This window comes from Vicia villosa, linkage group LG5, assembly GCF_029867415.1.
Source record: "Vicia villosa cultivar HV-30 ecotype Madison, WI linkage group LG5, Vvil1.0, whole genome shotgun sequence".
NCBI lineage: Eukaryota > Viridiplantae > Streptophyta > Magnoliopsida > Fabales > Fabaceae > Vicia > Vicia villosa.
The window spans coordinates 38,884,152-38,908,085 of NC_081184.1; the positions used below are offsets into that span (position 1 = coordinate 38,884,152).

At 37.4% G+C, this 23,934-nt stretch overlaps 1 protein-coding gene across 1 annotated transcript in view; it reads left to right on the forward strand.

The window, feature by feature from the left end:
- Positions 1-21,605, forward strand: part of LOC131606531 (protein neprosin-like) — a 30,796-nt gene extending 9,191 nt beyond the window's left edge. The window contains exons 2-5 of the mRNA XM_058878742.1: positions 20,138-20,299; positions 20,534-20,587; positions 20,680-20,835; positions 21,155-21,605. Coding sequence (XP_058734725.1) covers positions 20,138-20,299; positions 20,534-20,587; positions 20,680-20,835; positions 21,155-21,541 — 759 coding nt within the window. The 3' untranslated portion in view covers positions 21,542-21,605. The remainder of the gene's footprint in view (positions 1-20,137; positions 20,300-20,533; positions 20,588-20,679; positions 20,836-21,154) is intronic.
- The last annotated feature ends 2,329 nt before the right edge of the window (positions 21,606-23,934 follow it).

A 23,934-nucleotide genomic window follows, 5' to 3' on the forward strand; every position in this document is an offset into this window, starting at 1 on the left:
GGGTCGTCCTAAGAAGGCTGACGAAGCTAATATTCCCAAAGACGAAGAAGACGAAGAAGATGAGAACATCAGTGTCAAGAACAATGCTGGAAGTAATGAGGACTCTGAGGGTCAATATGACGATGAAGAGAACTATTACCATGACGAAGATGAATCTGATGAGAAGTATAGGCTACTGGAAGAGTGTCTGAGAAGCGTGGAGGTTCAGAAAGTGCCTGGGCTGGATTTTGAAGAGCTAGGACTCATTCCTGGAGTCGTCATTCCTCCCAAGTTCAAGACTCCCGTCTTTGCTAAGTATGATGGAATCTCTTGTCCAAAGATGCACTTGAGGTCGTATGTGAGGAAGATCCAACCTCATACTGGAGATAAGAGGCTGTGGATCCATTTCTTCCAAGAAAGTTTGTCTGGGACTCAACTGGAGTGGTACTATCAGCTGGAGGGTGCCAATATCCGTAATTGGGAAGACCTGGTGGTTGCTTTCTACAAGCAATATCAATACAATTCCGATCTTGCACCAACTCGCATGCAACTGCAAAGCATGTCTATGGGACCTAAGGAGAGTTTCAAGGAATATGCGCAGAAATGGAGAGATCTAGCTGGAAGGGTCCGACCTTCTTTGACTGATAGGGAGTTGGTGGATATGTTCATGGGCACGCTAACTGGACCATTCTATAGTCACTTACTGGGTAGTTCTTCGTCTGGGTTTACTGATCTTATCTTGACTGAAGAACGTGTTGAGAGTGGTATCCGAAGTGGGAAGATTCAAGTGGGCGCATCCTCTAGTGCTGCAAAGAAGTCATATCATGGAAGAAATGAGTCTAATGCTATTCATAGTCAGAGGGGCCGTGATAAGAACGATCAGAATCAGTCTGTTGGTGCCGTCCTCATCTCTACTCCAACATCTCAACAATCTCCCAGACAAGAGTATCAACGCAAAACTGATAGACCAAGGAGACGATTCACCCTGATCAACATGCCTTTATCTCAAGCCTTGCAACATCTACTAAAAGCTGAGCTGGTCACCCTGAAGGATCCTCCGAAGTTTGTCAACACCGCTAGTCCAGTTTATGATTCCAAGGCTACCTGCGCCTACCATTCTAATGCTACCGGACATCATACAGATAACTGTTGGGCCTTGAAAAACAAAGTCCAAGACATGATAGAAGCTGGCGAGATCGAGTTCGACGCCCCAAAAACTCCCAATGTCATCACTGCTCCTATGCCAAAGCATGACAATACTGTTAATGCTATCATGGACACAATCCATGTCTATGACGTAAGAGATCTGTCAACTCCACTCCCTGACATCAAGAGAAAGCTGTTGCAATCTGGTTTATTTCCAGGTTGCGACCCTGGCTGTTATTACTGTGAACTCATACCCGAGGGTTGTGAGAATCTGAAAAGAGGTATCCAAGGCTGGATGGATCGTGGCACCATTAGGTTTGAGAAGACTCCTTCCATTGAAGAGTTGTGCGAAGGTTTCTCCCGTGGTTTGAAGTTCGAAGATGTATCTGTCATTTCCAAAGTCCCGTTGAAGATCCCTACCAAGGCTCCTTTCAAGATTTCTGCTGAACCCCGTGTGGCTCCGATCGTTATCACTCAACCTGGCCCGATGCCATATTTTTCTGATAAAGCTGTCCCTTGGAATTATGGTGCCGAGGTCTATGTTCAAGGAGTTAAGCAAGAACTGGAATCTGATAAGGTTTATGAAGATGCCAATCCTGATGTGGTTAATATTGCTGGAACTAGTAAAGTGACAAGAAGTGGAAGGGTATTTTCTCCAGAGATCTCTCCGAACACTGCTTCACCTGCTGTTACTATCACCCCGAATGCTAATGATCGTGGTAAAGGACTGTTACCTGAACCTGAGCCTGTCACTGAAAATCCACCACCTGAAGAAACAAATGAATTCCTGAAGATTATCCGCAAGAGTGATTATGATATTGTGGAACAAATGGGGCATACTCCTTCTAAAATCTCCATGTTGTCACTCTTGAGTTGTTCCAAGACCCATGCCAAAGCTATGATGAAGTTTCTAGAGGCTGCCCATGTGCCACAAGAGATTTCTGTTACTCAACTCGAGAATTGTATTGCAAATCTGACAACTGATAACTACCTAGGGTTCTCTGATGCTGATCTGAGTCCTAGTGGGAAGAATCATAATAAGGCGCTGCATATATCCATTGAATGTGGTGGTACTACCCTGGCTCACGTACTGGTTGATGATGGCTCATCTCTAAATGTGCTACCCAAAGTAGTGTTGGACAAACTCAAAGTTGATGGAATCGAGCTGAAATCTAGTAATGTGATAGTAAAGGCTTACGATGGCACAATGAGTACTGTGTATGGCGAAGTTGAGCTCCCGATCAGAGTAGGCTCCCAAACTTTCAATACCGTGTTTTATGTGATGGATATTCGTCCCGCCTATTCCTGTCTGCTTGGACGTCCCTGGATACATAAAGCAAATGCTGTGACTTCAACTCTCCATCAGAAATTGAGATACCCAATGAAAGGCAAAATTGTCACTGTGTATGGTGAAGATGAATATGTGGTGAGCTTCGTAGATGAGACCAAGTATCTTGAATTCACTGGAGAAGCGTTTGAATCTCCCCGCATAGCACACGAATGGGTCCCTCAAGTGCTTCCCGAGACTAAACATGTTTACACTCCTCCTAAAGTTACTGGGGTTATTCCTACAATGGCTTCCCTGAAAGACGCTAGGGCTGTGGTAGAAGAGGGTGGCTGCACCATCTGGGGGCAATTACCTGATATTCCATACAAGTCCAACAAATGGGGTTTAGGCTGCACTGCTAAAGATCAAAAGGAAGGACAATCTCCTCGCTCAGAAGAAATGAAGCATCACTTCGTCAGCAAGGGAGTTAATGCTATTGAAGAAGACGAAGATAATCACAACCTGGACAAATGGATCTTCCCTACTTCAGACAAAGGGCTGGACAACTGGAAGACTGAAGACATTGTTTCTATCTCCTATAATCAGGAGTAATCGCCGTTCTTAGTTTATTTTCCTGCTTTCCTTTTCAAATTCCAAAATTTAAAATTCTGTACTTCAATAAACAATAAACTCTAAAAGCCATGTGTCCTGCCCGAGACACATTGGTCCATTTGTAAGGGCTTGTCATTTCATAAGCATATTTTCATTCAATAAAGCATTGGACGTTTCGTATTCAAATTGTGTGTTTGTTTTTATCTTTTTACTTTTATAGCTATGCGTTCTCACACACACCCACATAATACACTGCAGATCCATATCCACTCTGGATCCTGTTGATAACGATTCTGCTATTGATAAATATGACTTTGAAAATCCGATCTATCAAGCTGAGGATGAAGGTGAGGAAGGTTGCGAAGTGCCCAGAGAACTTGCCAGACTACTAGAGCAAGAAGAGAAGACTATACAGCCGCACGAAGAGCCAATTGAGGTTGTGAACATAGGTACTGACGAAGAAAAGAAAGAGATCAAGATAGGGGCTGATTTAGAGAATACTATCAAACAAAGGTTAATTCAGATGTTACGAGACAATGTTGAGATCTTTGCTTGGTCCTACGAAGATATGCCTGGGCTCGATACTGATATTGTGTTTCATCATCTACCTATCAAAGAAAACAGCCCTCCGGTTAAACAGAAGCTCCGAAGAAGCAGACCTGACATGGCTCAGAAAATCAAAGATGAGGTCGAGAAACAATTCAATGTCGGATTCCTGAAAGTAGTAAGCTATCCACCATGGATTGCCAACATCGTACCCGTACCCAAGAAGGATGGAAAGGTCAGAATGTGTGTAGACTACAGAGATTTGAATCGAGCAAGTCCTAAAGATGATTTCCCACTACCACATATCGATATTCTGGTTGATAGTACTGCGCAATGCAAAGTGTTTTCTTTCATGGATGGTTTCTCAGGTTACAATCAGATCAAGATGGCACCTGAAGATATGGAAAAGACAACCTTCACTACGCCTTGGGGCACCTTCTGTTACAAGGTCATGCCATTTGGGTTGAAGAACGCTGGGGCCACATACCAACGTGCGATGGTAGCCTTATTCCATGACATGATCCATAAAGAAATAGAGGTCTATGTTGACGATATGATCGCAAAGTCCAATACTGAAGAAGAACATCTGGTCTATCTACAGAAGTTGTTTGATAGGTTGAAGAAGTACAAGCTGAGACTGAATCCGAACAAATGTACCTTTGGTGTAAGATCTGGTAAGCTGCTGGGTTTTGTAGTTAGTAGTAAAGGTATTGAAGTCGATCCTGCAAAGGTGAAAGCTATACAAGAAATGCCTGCGCCACGAAACGAGAAAGAGGTTAGAGGATTCTTGGGACGCCTAAATTACATTGCTAGATTTATCTCCCATCTGACTGCTACTTGTGAGCCAATCTTCAAGTTACTGAGGAAAGATCAAGTAGTAGAATGGAATGACCAATGTCAAGAAGCCTTCGACAAAGTAAAGAAGTACCTGCAAGAACCTCCGATCATGATGCCACCTGTTGAAGGAAGACCTTTAATTATGTACTTAACAGTATTAGAGAATTCGATGGGGTGCGTACTGGGGCAACATGACGAGTCTGGTCGAAAAGAGCATGCAATATACTACCTTAGCAAAAAGTTTACCGACTGTGAAACAAGATACTCACTGCTCGAGAAAACTTGCTGTGCTTTGGCTTGGGCTGCTCGCCGACTGAGACAGTATATGTTGAACCATACTACTTTATTGATTTCTAGAATGGATCCTATCAAATATGTGTTCGAAAAACCCGCTCTCTCTGGACGAATAGCAAGATGGCAAATGATACTAACAGAATACGACATCCAATATACAACACAGAAAGCAATCAAAGGAAGTGTAGTTGCAGATCATTTGGCTCAACAAGCTGTAGACGACTATCAATCTATGAACTTTGAATTTCCAGATGAAGATGTTATGCTTGTTACCGATTATGAACAACCTGGCCCGGATGAAGGACCTGAACCAGGATCCCGATGGACCATGGTTTTCGATGGAGCTTCGAATGCACTTGGTAATGGTATCGGTGCTGTAATTATCTCTCCCACAGGTGGACACACCCCGTTCACAGCAAGGCTATGTTTCGATTGTACCAACAACATGGCTGAGTATGAAGCGTGTATCTTGGGACTCAGAGCTGCTATCGACCTAAGAATCAAGTTTTTGGAAGTATATGGGGATTCAGCCCTAGTAATCAGTCAGATCAAAGGAGAGTGGGACACGAAGCACCCTAATCTCATGCCTTATAAAGATTTGGTGATATCTTTAATTCCACACTTCGAAGAGATTACTTTTGAACATATTCCCCGAGAAGAGAATCAACTAGCAGACGCGCTAGCTACTATGTCATCCATGTTCAAAGTCAGATGGGACAATGAGGCTCCTATAGTTATTATTGAAAGATATGATGAACCGGCACACTGCTACGAGATAGTTACTAATGAGGTTGAAGAAAAACCATGGTTTCACGAAGTCAAAAGATACCTCGAGACTCAAGAATATCCTGAAGGGGCATCTATCAATGACAGAAAGTTCTTAAGAAGATTCGCATCCAAGTTTTTTCTGAGCAATGGGACCTTATACAAACGCAATCATGATTCAACTTTGCTTCGTTGTGTGAATAAGAAGGAAGCTGAAGAAATCATGGAAGACATGCACGATGGTACCTTTGGAACCCATTCTAGTGGACATACTATGGCTAAAAAGATTCTGAGAGCGGGTTACTATTGGTCCACTATGGAAACTGACTGTCACCAACATTCAAGAACTTGCCACAAGTGTTAGATATATGCCGACAAAGTACATGTGCCTCCTATTCCCCTAAACGTTCTAACTGCTCCCTGGCCTTTTGCAATGTGGGGCATTGATATGATCGGAGAAATTAAACCTACCGCTTCCAATGGGCACCGTTTCATCCTAGTAGCCATTGACTATTTCACCAAATGGGTAGAGGCTGCTTCCTTTGCTTCCGTGACCAAGAATGTGGTGGCTCGATTCATTAAACATAACCTCATCTGTCGGTATGGCATCCCCGAGAGGATTATCACTGATAATGGTACCAATTTGAATAACAAGATGATTACTGAGCTCTGCACGCAGTTCAATATCAAGCATCACAACTCATCTCCCTATAGGCCAAAGATGAATGGCGCTGTGGAGGCTGCCAACAAGAATATCAAGAAGATTGTACAGAAGATGACTGTGACTTACAAAGATTGGCACGAAATGTTACCATTTGCTCTCCATGGTTACCGTACCTCCGCACGTACATCAACTGGGGCAACCCCGTTCTCATTAGTCTACGGTATGGAAGCTGTGTTACCGATTGAATTTCAAATTCCATCCTTAAGGATCATGAAAGAGGCAGAGCTAAACGAAGACGAATGGATTCAGACTCGACTAGATCAAATAAACCTGATTGACGAGAAGAGGCTTGCGGCTGTTTGTCACGGACAATTGTACCAGAAACGTATGATCAAGGCATTCAATAAAAGAATCAAACAACAAGTTTATCAGGCTGGTGACTTAGTCATAAAAAGGATTATCCTACCACAAGGTGACCTTAGGGGCAAGTGGACTCCCACCTATGAGGGACCATTTGTAATTAAGAAAATTTTCTCTGGAGGAGCCATGATACTCACTACTATGGATGGGGAAGACTTTCCACAGCCTGTGAACACTGACATAGTCAAAAAATACTACGCATAAATACGACCCGCTAGGTCGACGTACCTAGGCAAAAGTAAGGGCATCCCGACAAACCAAAAGGGTTTGGGCAAAAATTAGGGATATATACAAAATATGTACACCCGTCAAGTTGAAAACCCGAGAGGGCAACTTGGGCAAAAAAGGGTATCCTGCTAGACTGAAAACCTGAAAAGGCGGTCTAGGCAAAAGTTAAGGATTAAGCGTACGACTACTGGCTCGTTCACGTCACTCATCAGTCAGATATATCTACAACATCAAGTTCAAAAGGCTCTGATCAATCCAATCATCTTCCTCCAACAAGCAAGGGATGAGACGCTCGAGGACATAATAGCAATAGCAAAGTTGAAACTCAATAGGATTGTTTACACATAGCTACTTTTCTTATTATTCTGTACTTTTTCCAAAAAAAAACACACAATATGTTTTACTTTTGCCTACTCATGGCTTTCTTAATACAAGTTCCTTTCTCTTTTCCGAGTTTCCATTTGTTTCTTTTCGAATACGCAAACGTCCAATGATAATATCGAATGAACATATGCATATGAACATGATTATCATTTATCTTTTCTTTTTTCGCAAAAGTATCTATTAGTTCATTAGGTAGGAAAGGCGAAGAGACAATGTCCAAGGTAATTCCGATTTCATAAGATCATATCCCCACAGAGTAATCATTAAGAAGATATCTTCAAATCCTCTCAACAAGAGACATAGCTCCCCAACACAGAGTTACATCTTCGACACTGCCATTTCTCCAAACACTTTGCTCTTCTCCAAACGTAGTTTATTAATATCTCTCATCCTCAGTCAGGATACATCAAGTTACTGATCATCCCCAAGCAAAAATCATAAATCCCCAGCTCAGCATTCCCAAGAAGAGATCAAAGCATCAAGCTCTCAATGACGTAGAGATTTATCTTCTCAATCAAACGATTCTAGTCACACAAAGTCATAATCATCCATCGTAAATCATAAACACGCATCATAAAACATATTCATACATCATATACGCATTCCTCATTTATTTTGAGAATCACATAGCTCATGCATCATGGCATTACATAAAAAACTAACAATGTTTGACAGGTACATTACAAAGATTCGAATCTTATTCAAAGCAAACGCCTGACGCATGGCATTCCAGACATCTACGGATGCAATTTGGATAAGTCTAACGCACGACTCATCCATCGACCTAACGCATGGCATTCCAGACATCTACAGATGCAATTTGGGTAGTCTAACGTACGGCTTATCCATCAACCTAACGCACGGTTTTCCAGACATCTGAGGATGCAATTGAGAATAGTCTAACGCACGATTTATTCTTCGATCTAACGCACGGTCTTCCAGACATCTACGGATGCAAATTGGGTAGTCTAACGTACGGCTTATCCATCAACCTGACGCACGGTTTTCCAGACATCTGAGGATACAATCAGGATTAGTCTAACGTACGACTTGTCTTCAGCCTAACGCACGGTTTTCCAGACATCTGAGGATGCAATCAGGATTAGTCTAACGTACGACTTGTCTTCAGCCTAACGCACGGTTTTCCAGACATCCGCGGATGCAAACAGTCTAACATATGACACATTCTAACTCTCAAGCTTATCAAGTCAGATGGCATCTTTAAGCCCATCTCCGACAAAAGTCCCTATTTCAGCTAGGGCAAATTTCTTGGTATTCTAGTGTTCAATCATCTTCCACCTTTAGATACCGAATGGCATACAAACCACTCTACATCTTCAGGTTTAAGATAATTGAACAGGGGCAGCTGTCATACCCCAAAATTTGCCCACATTATTTCTCCTATTCAAGTTTCAAATCAATACATAAAGCTTCAAGACACACTCTCCTAAACAAGGCTCAGAAACTAGGGTTTGGTTTGTTCAAAGGAAAATCACTGAATCAATGGCTCAAGGTGGTTCCATAGGGTCACAAACATCCCAAAGAATCTCCATGCAAAGTTTCAAGCCAATCAGAGAAAATTGAGTCCCTCGAACCTTGACTAGGTCAACAGTTGACTCTCAAGGGCAAAATAGTCATCTCAAGTCAATACACAGTCAGAATTCAAGATATTTTGTCAGCAACATACTCATAACCCTAAAATCATCATTTGATCAAGGGTTGATCATGATGATACAAGGAAAGATCAGAAAAGTCAAAAGCCAAAAGTTACTATTTTGGGCATGAACTGAAAAAGTCAACCAAACTTCGAAAATTCACCAAATATTCATACTTCATCAGAAAAATTCCCACCAAAACTCATTTTAAAGGGAATTCATTCCTCTATCCAATGGTCCAAGAATCAGAACTCATAGGTCAATGGTTCAAGAGATATGGCTTCCTACATTATAGGTCCTTTTTAAAAGTCAACAAGAAGACACTTCCTTCAAAAGGACATAAAATGAGAATGGAGAAGAATTATGATATGAGACCAAAGACACTGGTTAGAGGACTCTCTAAGGTTTCCAAAATGTCCTAGAACACTTCCATACCTCAAAAATTGAGAGAGATAGACCTTGTCAAAGTTGGGCTATTTTGGAGGGAAAAATGTGAAAGAATTTTGAAAATCTTGCTAATGGGCCTATATTTTTAAGATCCAAACTTGTTCCTTATAATATTAAGGGCCCATAAATCATTTGCCACGAATTTATTTGATTTTAAATAATTTTATAAGAATTTTTACTCATTTAAAATTCATTAAAATTAAGGAAAATCAAAAGATTTTAAAGAAAATTTGTTTTGAATCAAATCCAATTTATATTTACTCCAATATTCAATCAAATTTCGTGCACTTGATGAATGGAATAATTGAATTAAATTTTGGGCAATTATAGAAAGATTTCATAACATATTTTCAATCAAATTTTCACAATTTGCAAAAATTGATTCAATGAGATTTTCTTCACAAAAGTTAACCTATTCTACTCTCCTATATATACATAGCAATATCAGATGGCAAGGGTTAGAAGTTTTCTGCCTCCAAAGAACAAACCCGAGTGCAAAAGTCAAAGAAAATTTCAAAGTTCAATTCTGAGATTAAAGCCAATTCAAGGCCTTCCAATCGTTCATACGCGTTCCCTGAGGTTCATTGAAAGTGTTTGGATCCTTGCTCGACACCAACAACTCCAGAATTATCTCCCATAAGCCAAGGTATGTCGAAACCTTTTTTGATTCGTTTGCATTAATTCATGAGGCATAAACATAAATTGAGTGCATAATCTGGTTTATCTTGGTGTGTTTATCGTTTCTGGATAATTTGGTGTGTTGTTATGCTGTTTCGAATACTATGCCATTATTAGGGTTCTTGCCCCAATTTGGGGGTTTTGGCCACAGGAGAAATCAGGGTTCAAGATTCCCATGGTTGAATTCGCATGGTCTGGACGATCGTAACCATGCCCTCGTGAAAAAAATCTATATGCGTTTGCACCGATTCGTTATTTTTCAGGTGGTGTGAATTTGTGTTTTTATAGCGCTTCATGAAAAAGAGCGCTGTAAAAGATCAGTTGCAGGTTTCTCAATGAAGGAGATGACTTTGTGGCGTCATCTGATTGGTTGTTTCAAAACGACTTCGCGCGCGTTTTTGTGTTGGATTCAGATGGATCACGTGTGATAAGAAACACGCCTTATCATGCTCCCTCTCGATCTGGGCCCTCGGATCAGGATCTCTTCCAATCCAATGCCAGGCAAGCCGCAGGCGCACCATGCTCCACGCGTGTGAGCCACACCTGATCGTAAGCTAAGTTTTTTTGCAATTTTTTTTTATTTTTAATTATATAGCCTATTTGTTTATTTATAATATATATTATATTCTATATCTTTTCTTTTCTATTATATATAAGAAATATTATATGTTTTTATTTTCAAAACTTTTATAAGTAATATTAATAATTTATTTATTTTATTTAATTCTTGTCTTATTCATTTTTTTTTATTTTGTAATCAATATTTATTATTACATTATATTTATTTTATTTATATAATATTTAAAATCATATGTTTTATTTATTTTCTTTTATTTAAATTATATTTAATTATTTATATTTATTCAAAATTCATATATATTTTATTTTTACCCCAAAAAATTCTTAAAAATTATCTTTATACTCGATTTAATTTTCTTATCTCGATTTAATTAATTAGGTCGCGAGACCAATAATTAATTAAATCGTTTATATTTTCTTATTTAAATTCATGCCCTAATCAGGGTTTACAATGAACATTCCAATACACTGACGTATTTTCTTTTCCATGCCTTTTTTTCAGGGTCGACTTTTTAAGTGCCTTCCGACTATGCGCCCGATCAAGACTCAAAGTTAAGTACTTAATTTATCTTAAAGTCTATCTTATTTCCTTTTGATTTTAGGGTTTGCCCTTATATTTTCTGAACTGTGCATACACTCACTCCTTTCTATGCCTTGCCTTTTTGCCTTTTCAGGGTTAGTCTCAAGGCATCCTTCGTCCGCCAACCATGTCAGATCAAATTCGAAGCTAAGTGTCCATTTGCTTTATTTATTTTAAATTTCTTTATTCTTTATTTTTAGGGTTAATTCTGTTTGCCTCCGAACTGATAATGCACTCACCTTATTTTTGGTTTGTTTGCCTTTTCAGGGTTCGTTGATTGCCAAAGCTACGAGTTTGGTAACCCTAAACTCTAATCTTTTATTCTTTCTGTTTAATTATTACTTATGTCAAACCCTATTAAGGGATCCGCTGGTTACAATTCCCCTCTCCTCCGCTGGTTTCATTGTCCCCTCCCCCATATTATTGTTGTTCTTGCCTTATATTATCTGCGTGGTTAGTAAAATAGGGAGTGACAACCATTAAATTGAATTAGCCTCACTAATTTACAAGATAATATAATTGAATATAATCACGTGATTGGTGCATACACGCACGCTTTTGGGGTAACCCTCTCTGTTGCCTTGTTGCCTGTTGCCTTGTTGCCTTGTGTTTTTGCAGAATAGCCAGTCCCTCGAATACGAGGATACCTCAGCCATGTTGCCTCGATTAAAGGTCATGGTCCCTAATGATGCTGCCTTCGATACACTAACATGACCTCGACCCTCGGAAGTTGCCTACGAAAAAGGCTGAGGTATCTTCTGGCTGCCTACGAAAGGCTATTCTGATCCTTCCCCTTAGACTACCTGCCTCTCTATGGCATGGGTCAGTCTTTGGGCGAATGATATCTCGACGACCCTTCAACCTCCAAACGAAAGGCTTCCTGCCCACTTATGGCAAGGATTGACCCTTTCCTTCTGAAAGGCTAAAAAGAGACCTATCATCTGAGTTTAAGGTAATTGCCCCTAATTGCCTTGCCATGCTCTATTTTCTATATTCTTTCTCAAAATTCTTCAAAAACTGGCTACGCTCATTTACGAGCTAAAGTCCATTTTTCCTCTTTCATCTACATTTTCTGAAAACGAGCAAGCAAAGCAATTAAGAGCCCATGGCAAACCATGGATGCAAAGGGTGCCTTACACCTTCCCTTTGCATAAATTACCCCCCGAACTCAGATTTCTTTAAAAGGTTTTTTTCTGTTTCTTTTTGCCTTTCTGAATTTGTTTGGATAAAATAAAAGTCGGTGGCGACTCTTGCTTACCGCGACATTTCGATTGATAAAAAGTCAGTTCACCGTATTACAGCATCCCATTTACTACGGTTTGGAATTGATAAAAGTTATACATGTTGGACAATGCATGGTGAGAAAAGTAACGGGAATGCTGAGTCGAGTTGTAATAGGAAGTATGCTTCAAACGACGATTGCACAGACACATACGATTGCGATCGAGTCGAAGAGATTGCAGAAGCGCTTGAAGAAGATCTTGCGGATTGTCCCAAAATGTATGAGAGGTTGGTAAGCGATGCAGAGAAACCGTTGTATGATGGTTGTTCAAAATTCACAAGATTGTCTGCGGTGTTAAAGTTGTACAACTTAAAGGCGGACAATGGATGGTCGGATAAAAGTTTCACAGAGTTATTAGCCCTTATGAAAGATATGCTACCAAAGGATAATGTTCTTCCCAATCGAACGTATGAAGCCAAAAAGATGTTGTCCTCTATTGGCATGATCTATGATAAGATACATGCATGTCCAAACGACTGCGTTTTGTTTCGAAACGAGTATGCAGCGTTGAATGAGTGTCCTAAATGTGGTGCCCCTCGATATAAGAAAAAGTTGTCTCCTGCTAAAGTCTTATGGTATTTTCCTATAATTCCGAAATTTAGACGCATGTATCGTAGTGAGACCGATTCAAGACACTTGAATTGGCATGCAGATGAAAGAATTATTGATGGAAAGTTGCGACATCCGGCAGACTCACCACAATGGATGAAAGTTGATACTGATTATCTTGAATTTGGAAAAGAAGCAAGAAACCTTCGGTTGTCATTGTCTACTGATGGGATGAACCCGCATGGTATTCAAAGTATCTCGCATAGCACATGGCCTGTGATTCTTATGATTTATAACCTACCTCCGTGGCTATGTATGAAGCGTAAGTACATGATGTTATCTATGCTAATTTCTGGGCCTAAACAACCAGGGAATGACATAGACGTATACTTGGCACCCTTAATCGAAGATTTAAAGTTTTTGTGGGAGAACGGTGTGGAGGTTTACGATGGGTATAGGAAGGAAAGTTTCAACTTGAGGGCGATGTTGTTTGGAACAATTAATGATTTTCCAGCATACGGAAATCTATCCGGGTACAGCAATAAAGGTCAAAAGTCGTGTCCTGTTTGTGAAGACGAAACCGATACGACACGATTGGAGCTTTGTCAGAAGAATGTCTTTCTCGGCCATCGTAGATTCTTAAATTCTAATCATCACTACTGTGGGTGGAGAAAAGCATTCAATGGAAAGGCCGAACATGGTATAGCCCCGCCTTTTTTGTCAGGTGATCAAATTTTTGAAAAGGTGAAAGATATGAGCACTCAGTTTGGCAAGCCTTTTGCACATTCACTTGTCAAGGGTGGGTGGAAGAAGAAGTCAATTTTTTTTGAACTTCCATATTGGAAGTCGTTGTACGTAAGACATTTCCTGGATGTTATGCATATTGAAAAAAATGTATTTGACAGCGTCATAGGTATGTTACTCAATATACAAGGAAAGTCTAAGGATGGCCTTAACATAAGGAAGGACATGGTAAACATGGGAATGAGAACTGAATTAGGACCCGTGACGAAAGGAAGACGAACATATCTGCCACCTGCTGTTTACACTCTATCTAGAAAGGAGAAGAAAACATTGTGTAAGTTCCTCAGTGAAGTTAAAGTTCCAGAAGGCTACTCTTCAGATATTAGAAGACTTGTGTCCATGAAAGACCTCAAGTTAAAGAGTTTGAAGACGCATGATTGCCATGTTATAATGGAACATTTTTTACCAATAGGTATATGTTCTATTCTGCCAGAAAAAGTAAGAAGCACAATAACTAAGCTGTGTTTCTTCTTCAGGTCTATTTGCAGTAAGGTGGTCGATCCCGCGATCTTACCAACATTGCAAAAAGAGATAGTTGTTACTTTATGTGATCTTGAAATGTATTTTCCTCCCTCGTTTTTTGACATAATGGTTCATCTAGTCGTTCATCTTGTGAAAGAGACACAATTATGCGGACCAGCTTATATGAGATGGATGTACCCTGCTGAACGTTATATGAAAATATTAAAAGGGTACGTGAAAACAGAAGTCGACCGGAGGGTTGTATTGCCGAACGATACGTTGTTGAAGAAGCGGTTGAGTTTTGTACTGAATATCTGTCAAATGTTCAATCAATTGGACTCCCCAAATCTCATATTGTCGAAAAAAAGAAGGAAAAAGGCTAATTGGAAATAAAGTTGTGACAGTATCAATGGTCGAACGGGATCAAGCGCACTTGTATGTTCTGCACAATGAGATTGAGGTTGAGCCGTATGTTGAAATGCACAAGGTTGTTCTCCGAGATTTAAATCCAAATAGAAATGAGAACTGGATAGTACGAGAGCACAATCGAAGTTTCATACCGTGGTTTAGGGATCATATTTATTCAAATTATCGTTCACATCCTGCTTCAGTGACAGAAAGGTTGAGATGTTTAGCCTATGGTCCAAGTGTAATTGTGCTTTCTTATAGCGCATACGCAATTAATGGATACACATTTTATACCAAAGAACAGGATGATAAAAGTACTATGCAAAATAGTGGTGTTACCTTGGTAGCTGAAGCAATGCACATATCAAGTGCGAATGACTTAAATCCGAAATTTGCAAATTTGTCATATTTTGGGGTTATCGAGCGCATTTTGGTGTTTGATTACGCGAAGTTTCAGATTCTTGTATTTGGTTGCAAGTGGGTTGAAAATAATAGTGGCATACGAATGGATAAGTCAGGATTTTTGCAAGTGGATCTCAATAGGATAGGGTACAAAGATGAGCCTTTCATTCTAGCCTCTCAAGCTAAACAAGTGTTCTATGTCAATGATCCGACAAGTACGAAATGGTCTATAGTGCTTTTATCTAACAAAATAGTTGATGAAAACATTGAAGATCAAGGTGATATTGGTGTTGGCATTGAATCTTGTACAAGAAACGATCAAAATGAGAATGAATCTTGTACTAGAAATGATCATAATGAGGGTATTTGGATCAATCCAACCGTCCGTGTTGTTAAGAGACGCGTAGAACACAATCCTATCAAGAAAAGAAAGAGACGTTAGTGATAAAGGTAATAGTATACATATTCCGACTAATTTGCTTTATTCAATTTGTACCGATTGTTTTATTCAATAGTATAGTACTTATTCAATTTTGGTGCATATTCTCGTTTTGTACATAACTTTTGAACCATGTATCCGTTTGTTGACTTCTTTACATGTAACTATACTATTTTGACGATTTCGGAGCTGCTCATGCACTTATCTTTACATTTCGGGACTGTTTTTTTATCGGTTTTGCTTCTGCCCGTAATCAAAAGTCGGGCTTAGGGTCTGAATTTCGGAAAACCGACTTTATTTTTGAGTCCGTGGGGACGTTTTACCATAGCCATGTAAATTTCGTTCAATTCCGACAACTTTATTTTTTTACGCTTATTTTGATTTGTACCGATTTCGTTTCCGATTTACTTGTATAGATTGTTAGCTTATTAATAGTGTACTAATGTGCTTTAGTTTGTTTGATACAGGTTCAATGGCTACGGATAGAGATGCTCCACCTGAAAACTCACAAGGAAACTCACAAGAAAGAGATGCTCAAGATAGAGATGCTCCGGATACAAATGCTCCACCTGATACTGAAGCAAAAGAAGTTGCACGAGGCATCAGCATTATGAAGGGAATCATTCGACATAGAGACCAAGGATTAGTATACCGATTGGAATGGAATTCTGAAAATCAAGCAATTGGTCCTAATTCTGCAAAGTTGACAAGTTATATTGGTACACTTGTTCGTATGCATATTCCGGTCTCCGTAGCTAAATGGAATCTGAAAAGTTTAGAGTTGGATGCGAAAAAAAAGCGATTTGGGACGAGCTTCAGGTATATATCATATATGGGTAATTGTTGTTATTATCTTGACGATAAATTGTTTAAATTACTTATACTAACACACTATGCGTGTGTTTTTTTGCAGAGGACTTTTGAGATACCAGATGATCGTAGACGCTACATACTTAGTTTGGCCGGCAAAAGATATAGAGGGTGGAAAGCTTTTTTGACAAACACCTATCTTAAGGATAAAGATGGAAACTTTCTTGAAGAGGCACCGGGACGGCCAAAAAAGTATGAGATCTTCATTGATGAAAAAGATTGGGCTGAGTTTGTAAAGCAAAGAGATGAAGATTTTCGGAAAAGAAGTGCCACGAATAGTGCGAGAGCATCCAAACCCGCGTATCCATACAAAAAAGGGCGTTTGGGATATGCACGCTTAGAGGATAAAATTGTAAGTAAATAGAAATGCGTTTTAATTAATTGTCTAAATGTGCATGTTTTATTTGACGATTTTATCATTTGTGTCAATGCATAGTTAGAGGAGACTAAAAGTGAGGAAACTTCACTTCCTGTACATGTGTTGTGGAAGGAAGCTCGTGTGGGCAAGAATCAAGCTGTCGATCCCGATGTTCAGAGAGTTTATACTGAATGTGTAAGTATAATACTGTGTTTTTAATTAAATCAAATGTTTTTTAATATATAAATGATTTTTTATCTCCACTAATAATTATTGAAATGTAAATGAATTACAGGAGACCTTGTCGCAATCGGTATCCACCGGTGAGGGGAGCGTACTTAGTAGAGCACTAGATGCTCCTGAGTATCCCGGTCGGGTGAGGGGTAAGGGTCATGGTGTGACTCCAACCTCTTTTTACAAGAGTCCTAGGAGAAGATCAAATCTTACCAATGAAGAAGTGTTGCAAAAGTTGCAGGAATTGCAAGCACAAGTCTCTGAATTGCAAAGAGATAAAGATATGTATATGAGAGAAAAGTGCAACACTTCATCGGTGAAAGAAACTAGTGATAAGGCTAGTATCAACTGTCAAAGGAAATTTCCCGAGGTAATTATAAAATTTTTTTCCTTACAAATTGTTCTATTTTATTAATGATAATGACTTTATATTTACTATTGGTTTAGGGCATTTCATCTTGCCAACTATACTTATCGTCACCGAATTATCGACTAGTTGGCAAGGGAAAAGTGCACAACACTTTGGGAGATTTACTTCACCATAGACCGCTCCCGGATGGACACCTGAAAGTATCAGTGGATGTTGTATTAGATCATGATGCGATGCTACCGGTACCTGACATGGTCTCAGAGACGACATTGCTGCGAGATGCAATAGGATCATTTGTTGCATGGCCCTCGGAGCTCATTACCATTAGTGATGAGGTATATTGAAAACGATTATGAATCATTTAGTTTTCGAATGTCAATTCTAAACCGTTTATTAATTATTTTTTACATTTTAATTTTAGACTGCTCCTATAAAACCCGCAATTAAGGGTAAAGGGATTTTACAGGAGGAGGAGTCTGTTGCATCACTAAAAGAGGTACATTTAAAGTGTTAATATATAATCTGAATCTAAATCTGCATGATTTTATATTTTACCTAACTTATATGATTTTTAGGCATCCGCTCGGGAGTCATAACAAGTGACGCAGCAAGTTCGTAGCGTACCACTCACTGGTCCTCCGAAGCTAGCGGCAAAAAAAGGCGGTGCTTTTGTGCCTCGATACCGGTCGATGCTCGCAACAATGGTTGATATGTCCGATTTGAAGGATGGTGCTTTACGTGAAATCAATATGGATGAAAGTGTCTTCGGTATTGAATTCAAGTCACATATTACAATTGATGACTTGGAAGAGATTTTTAGGCATGAACAACTAGGCGTCGGTAATATGCACTCATACATCCGGTAATATTCACTCATCCGATATATTATTTAATTAGTCCCACAATATAATTTATTTACACATTTCAATGAAAATAATCTAATGTTTATTATGTTTTTATTTAAGGTTGTTGTATGACAGAGTGTGGCGCGGGACTGCATTGTCTAACAGATTCCGTTTCGTGTCTTCCGCCCATTGCAGCGGAATGACAATTGCTTCGGAACCGGAATCAGTTAGACAGCGCTTAGTCGATAGATTCATGTCCACCGGCAATACAGAAAGTCTGCATCTTTGGGCGTATAATACCCGGCCAGTAGGGTTAGTTTCTCATTCTTGGTTCATCTAATCTCTGTTTCTTTTGAGTATAGCAAAATTTTCATATAACCTATTGTTTTAATTTATTGAGCACACTGGTTGCTGCTTGCTATCAACCCTATAAGAGAAGTCGTGTATTATCTGAATTCGGTAAATGGTGAATGGACCAATTATCCGGCTATGAAGGACATCGTTGATTTGTAAGTGGGATCGTTCTAAATATTCGTGTATATTTATATATTTACTTACTTGTGGGATTGATCTAAACATATGCTTTTATATATTTGTTAATTAGATCATTACAAGTGTTCCGAAGTCAACGGGACGCACAGGTATCCCGGACTAAGTCAAATAACATTACTTGGATCCAAGTGCAGGTACATTATTTTTCACAATTTTGCTTATAATATTTATGCTACTTGATAAAACAAGACAACTATAAAATCTTATTTGTTTTTCTATGTAGTGTCCGCAACAGCGAAACAGTTACGATTGCGGATACTTTGTTTTGAGGTTTATGAAAGAAATCCTTCAGGCGAATCAATTAGAGATTCCGCTCACGGTATGAATTTATAACTTAAGATAATTTCATATAATTTATTACATTTAACTAAATATATCATTCATATTATGTTTTTGTTTTGTAGTACCTTGACGAATTCCGTGCTGCTGGGTACCCGAGACTTAAGTTGGAAGAAATCAAAGAGGATTTGTGTCAATTTGATATTAAGCAATTTTTCATGTAGGATTTGTGTCGATTTGAACTATAATATTATTGATGTTGTAATGATGTATATATATAATTTTGGATATCATAATGGTATTATATTAGTATATATATTGTCTTACTGATGGCTGAAATTATATCGTCGAAAATATATTACAGGTCAAAAATATTACAGGTTGAAAACATATTACAGGTCGAAAATATTACAGGTCGACTGGGAGGATTAAATTACAGGCTGCACATTAAAATACCTCATTTAGCAACGACAGCGCTTTTAAAAAGCGCTCTTAAAGGTCCACCTACTGAAGCGCTTCTTAGTAAAAGCGCTGCCAAAGATTAATAAAAAAGCAAAAAAAAAAAAAAAAAAAACGCAACATACGAAAGCGCTTTTAGAAAGGCGCTCTTATAGGGGGGGCTATCAGAGCGTTTTTTCCAGAAAAAGCGCTCTCATAGGGGGGACTATCAGAGCGCTTTGCTGGAAAAAGCGCTCTTAAAGGGGGGGTCTACCAGAGCGCTTTTTCCAGGAAAGCGCTCTTATAGGCGGGCCTACCAGAGCGCTTTTTCCAGAAAAGCGCTCTTATAGGGGGGCCTACCAGAGCGCTTTCTGAAGCGCTTTTGTTACCTACGCCAGCGCTGGCTTTCACAGCGCTTTTAAGCGCTTTAAAAGCCCATAAAAAGCGCTTTTAAAGCCCCAGCGTGTTGTAGTGCGTGAAACTTAATAGTCCTACTTTGATGTAATAGATCATAATTTAATATATAATTTAAAGTTATGTAAATTTAAAATGCTAGATTATTTCATCGGTAAAATATTGTTGTAGATTTTTATATATAAGCATTTTAGTATTATTTATTATTTATTATTTTAAATATTGAATTTAAAATATAATTAAATTTCAAATCAACATGACTACTTTTTTTATACTTATTATAAGATAATACCAATATAAACAAAATAAAAATAAATAATAATATTATTGTATGTTTTTGTATTATGTAGAGAGTTACTCTTGATACAACCCAAAATATGATATTTCACGGAGCATCCGTAGGCATTGGCGCATATAATCTATCGCTTCAAACAAATCAATACAGCATATCTTCAATATGGATAGAAAATGGACCCCCAACGGAACTTAATAGCATACAAGTCGGAGTCGGGGTAAATTGTTTATATTAATTTTATGTTTTCTTTTAAGATTGTTAAATTATATTTTATTTGAGAGAGAGTCCGTGTGTGTTTTAGAAAGAAACATAATTTATTTCTCAAAGCCATTTTTCACAGATGTATTGATGATTTCATATTTTTTGTGTCTATTAATTAATCTATGTAAATGTTATACCAGGAAATTCTCTTTTGTAATATACTACTCACATATAGTATTTGTTGTACAAGGTTCATCCAAGTTTATATGGAGACAGCCAACTTCGACTAACTAGTCATTGGACGGTAAGAATGTTATGTAATACATTAAATAATTTATGTGATGAAAAAACACATAATTTGATTTTTATCAAGCTCACTTTTATATAAACATTCAGGCTGATAGTTACAAAAAAATTGGATGTTACAATGTTAATTGTCCGGGTTTTGTGCAAGTCAACCATAACAAAGAGTATGCACTTGGTTCTGTTTTACATCCTACTAGTTCAATTGGATCAGCAGCAAAAGAAATTGGTCTTTTCAAAATCAAACAGGTAAAATTTTGATTTTGAATGTATTTAAATATATTATAATATGTTTTTACAAGTCATTACCACAAAAGTTACAATGTATTTTTAAATAGTATTTTATTTTAATATATATATATAATATAATTAATTTTAAATTTCGATTGAAATTTTTATATAAAAAGTGATAATTATATTAATTGAAAAGAGTCTTAGTTAAATAGATGAATTAAAATATTTATAATTTATTATGAGTTATTATTTTTTAGTTAATATTAAAATGATTGGTTAATATCATCACTTAGTTACTTATTGAATTACATGTTATTTGCTTAAATATATATAGGATCGAACTACAGGTCATTGGTGGTTAATTATTCAAAAAGAATCAATATATGCTGGATATTGGCCAAAAGAATTATTCACTCACTTAAGTAAAGGAGCCTCTTTAATAAGATTTGGAGGCCAAACTTATGCCCCACCTAATAAGGATAGTCCCCCCATGGGTAGTGGGAGATTTCCAAAAGAAAGATTCAGAAACTCGGGTTTAATGGGATTGCTAAAGATTATTGATTCAGAATATAATGAAAATGACATCAACCCAAAATATATGAAGCGGTATACGGATACGAATTCAAACTGTTATGACTTATGGTATCGTGGTTATGAAGGAGATCAGTATAGGCAAGCTTTTCTGTATGGTGGTCCAGGAGGACGAAATTGTGATATATGATTGTGTTGTCAACTTTATTAATAAAATTGTTTAGTAATATGAATAAAGATCAATTTTCTTTATAATGAAATGTGTGCTCCAAAATACCTAACCATGAGGAAATCATGTAGTTTATAGATTCACTATAACCAACTCATAACTACTTACTTCGAGACATAATAATTATAACGATAATGAACTCAACAACTTTCATAAGTGTTAACGAACTAAGTGTCTTTGATATTGTGTAATATACCCCCAAACATTGGAGGATGATAAATGTTTATCTTCCTCAAGTTGGATAAAAGTACATGGATTGGTTGAGGCAGTATATGCTTGGTGAAGAAATTGACTAGTTATTTTTTTAGTTGAGAAAATTGATAATAACTTGAATGTACATGCATGATGTTTTTCTCTAAAAATATGACAATCACTCTCCAAGTGTTCGGTCATATCATGGAAGACCGAGTTGGTTATAATATGAACAATATTAAGGTTGTTATAGTAGAGAATATGTTGTTTAGAGCTAGATACTTGAAGGTATTGTAGGAGGTAAAAATATGGTATTTAATCTCATAAGTGGCTTAAAAAAACATAAAGATATTCTAATATAGAAGAGGAACACGATAGAGTTAGTTTCTTCTTTGTGTGCCATTAGATATGAGACTTACTTAGGAAGAAATATTGACGTGATATGGATCTTCAAAATCTACATCACAAAATCTAGTCAATTATACAAAGGAATCTTTAAGAAAGAATAACCCTCTAGTAGGACATTGTTTGATAAACAGGAGAGTTCCAATGATTTCATTGTAATGAGAAATTGTTGGATTGTTAAGTGTCGTGCCGTGAAAATTATATAGGAGTCCTTATTGAAATTTATTTATTCTTAAAGGAAAGGGAAAATATCGATAAAACCCCTAAATTGAAAGAAAATGTTCGTCGCATCCAAATTCGAGTTCGGGATTTGATTATGTAAGAGGAATGTATTAGCACACCTAACATTCGTTGTATTTAATGAGAACGTTTTCATTGTTTTGCATGTAAGGTTGTTATTTAGTGTAGCAGTGAAATTTGTGAGACTAAATCCATTGAATAGACTTAGCTCATATATTTTAAACAGAGTCGCCACCATGCTTTATTATTTCAAAAGAAAATGAGAGAAAGAGCGAATAAAACCCACATAAGTTTTTAAAAATCAAAACTAATAAAATAAACAGAGATTTAGGTAGGGGTTTGTTATGCAATGGGAAGGTTTTAAGCACCCCTCACATCTATGGTACTCCATAGGAACCTCTTTGAAAATATTGTTATTTTTGTTGTTATTTTGAAAATGTTTTTGTGATTTGTTGTTTAAATAGAGTGAGGACATGAGAAAAGAAGGTTTTTTTAAAAGTGAGTTCGATAAGGCATCGTATCTTAGGCCTACATACCTCTTAAGTAATAGGGAAGTCAGAGCTTTTGTAGTTCCCCTTAAAAGGAAAATAAAAGGGCCAAGTGGTCAAAATCTTTTTGGGTGTTGAGCTTTAATAATATTCAACGAGTTTTTTTAAAATGTTAAGCTTTAACAATACTTAACAAGTTTTAAAATGGGCCAAACTTTAACAATACAAGATCCAATGGTATAAGAGAAGTTTCACCGGGAATAATTCTCCTCTTAGTACCAAGGTTTTAAAGAAATGAGTTGGTTGAGCTTTAACAATACAAAACCAAGAGTTGATTTTAAAAAGGTTGAGCTTTAAAAATACAAAACCATTTTTAAAACAAGTGCAGAGCTTTAACAATACTAAGCACAAAGTTAAAAGAGATTGGAAAAGAGATTGAGTACCTTGAAAAAATTTTAGTCAATACCTGTCATACCCCAAAATTTGCCCTTATATATTTGTAAATGTCTTGTTATTTCGAATAAGTGATGTATCATAGTTGGTAAGGACTTGAGATTAAAAGGTTCAAGAGTGAGAGGTTCTGGGTTCGAATCTCACTTTTATTATTTAAATAGTATTTTCGTTTTTATTTTAAGAGTAATAAAAAAATACATTATTTTTTATTTTGAATCATTATTTTATGCATATTTTAACCAAAAATCATAAAAAAAAGTTATATAAGGTAGATTTCTATTTAGCTTTGTTAACAAATTAATTCCATTGCATTTTTTGATTTGATTATTCTATTTTTAGAAAGAATTGAAGAAAATTAATCTTTGATTTTTATCTTAATTAAAAGTTAAGTTATATTTTCCGTTAATCTAAGTTTTAGGTATAAATAGACTAACAATCCTAATCCTCTTTACTCACGTGTAAAAATCATCTTCATATTTCTAACAACCTTATTACCACTTTCACAAAGACAATCTTCATGAATCCATCCTCACAATTTTTTAACCTTCTTCCCCAATACCTTTAACATCTCACATA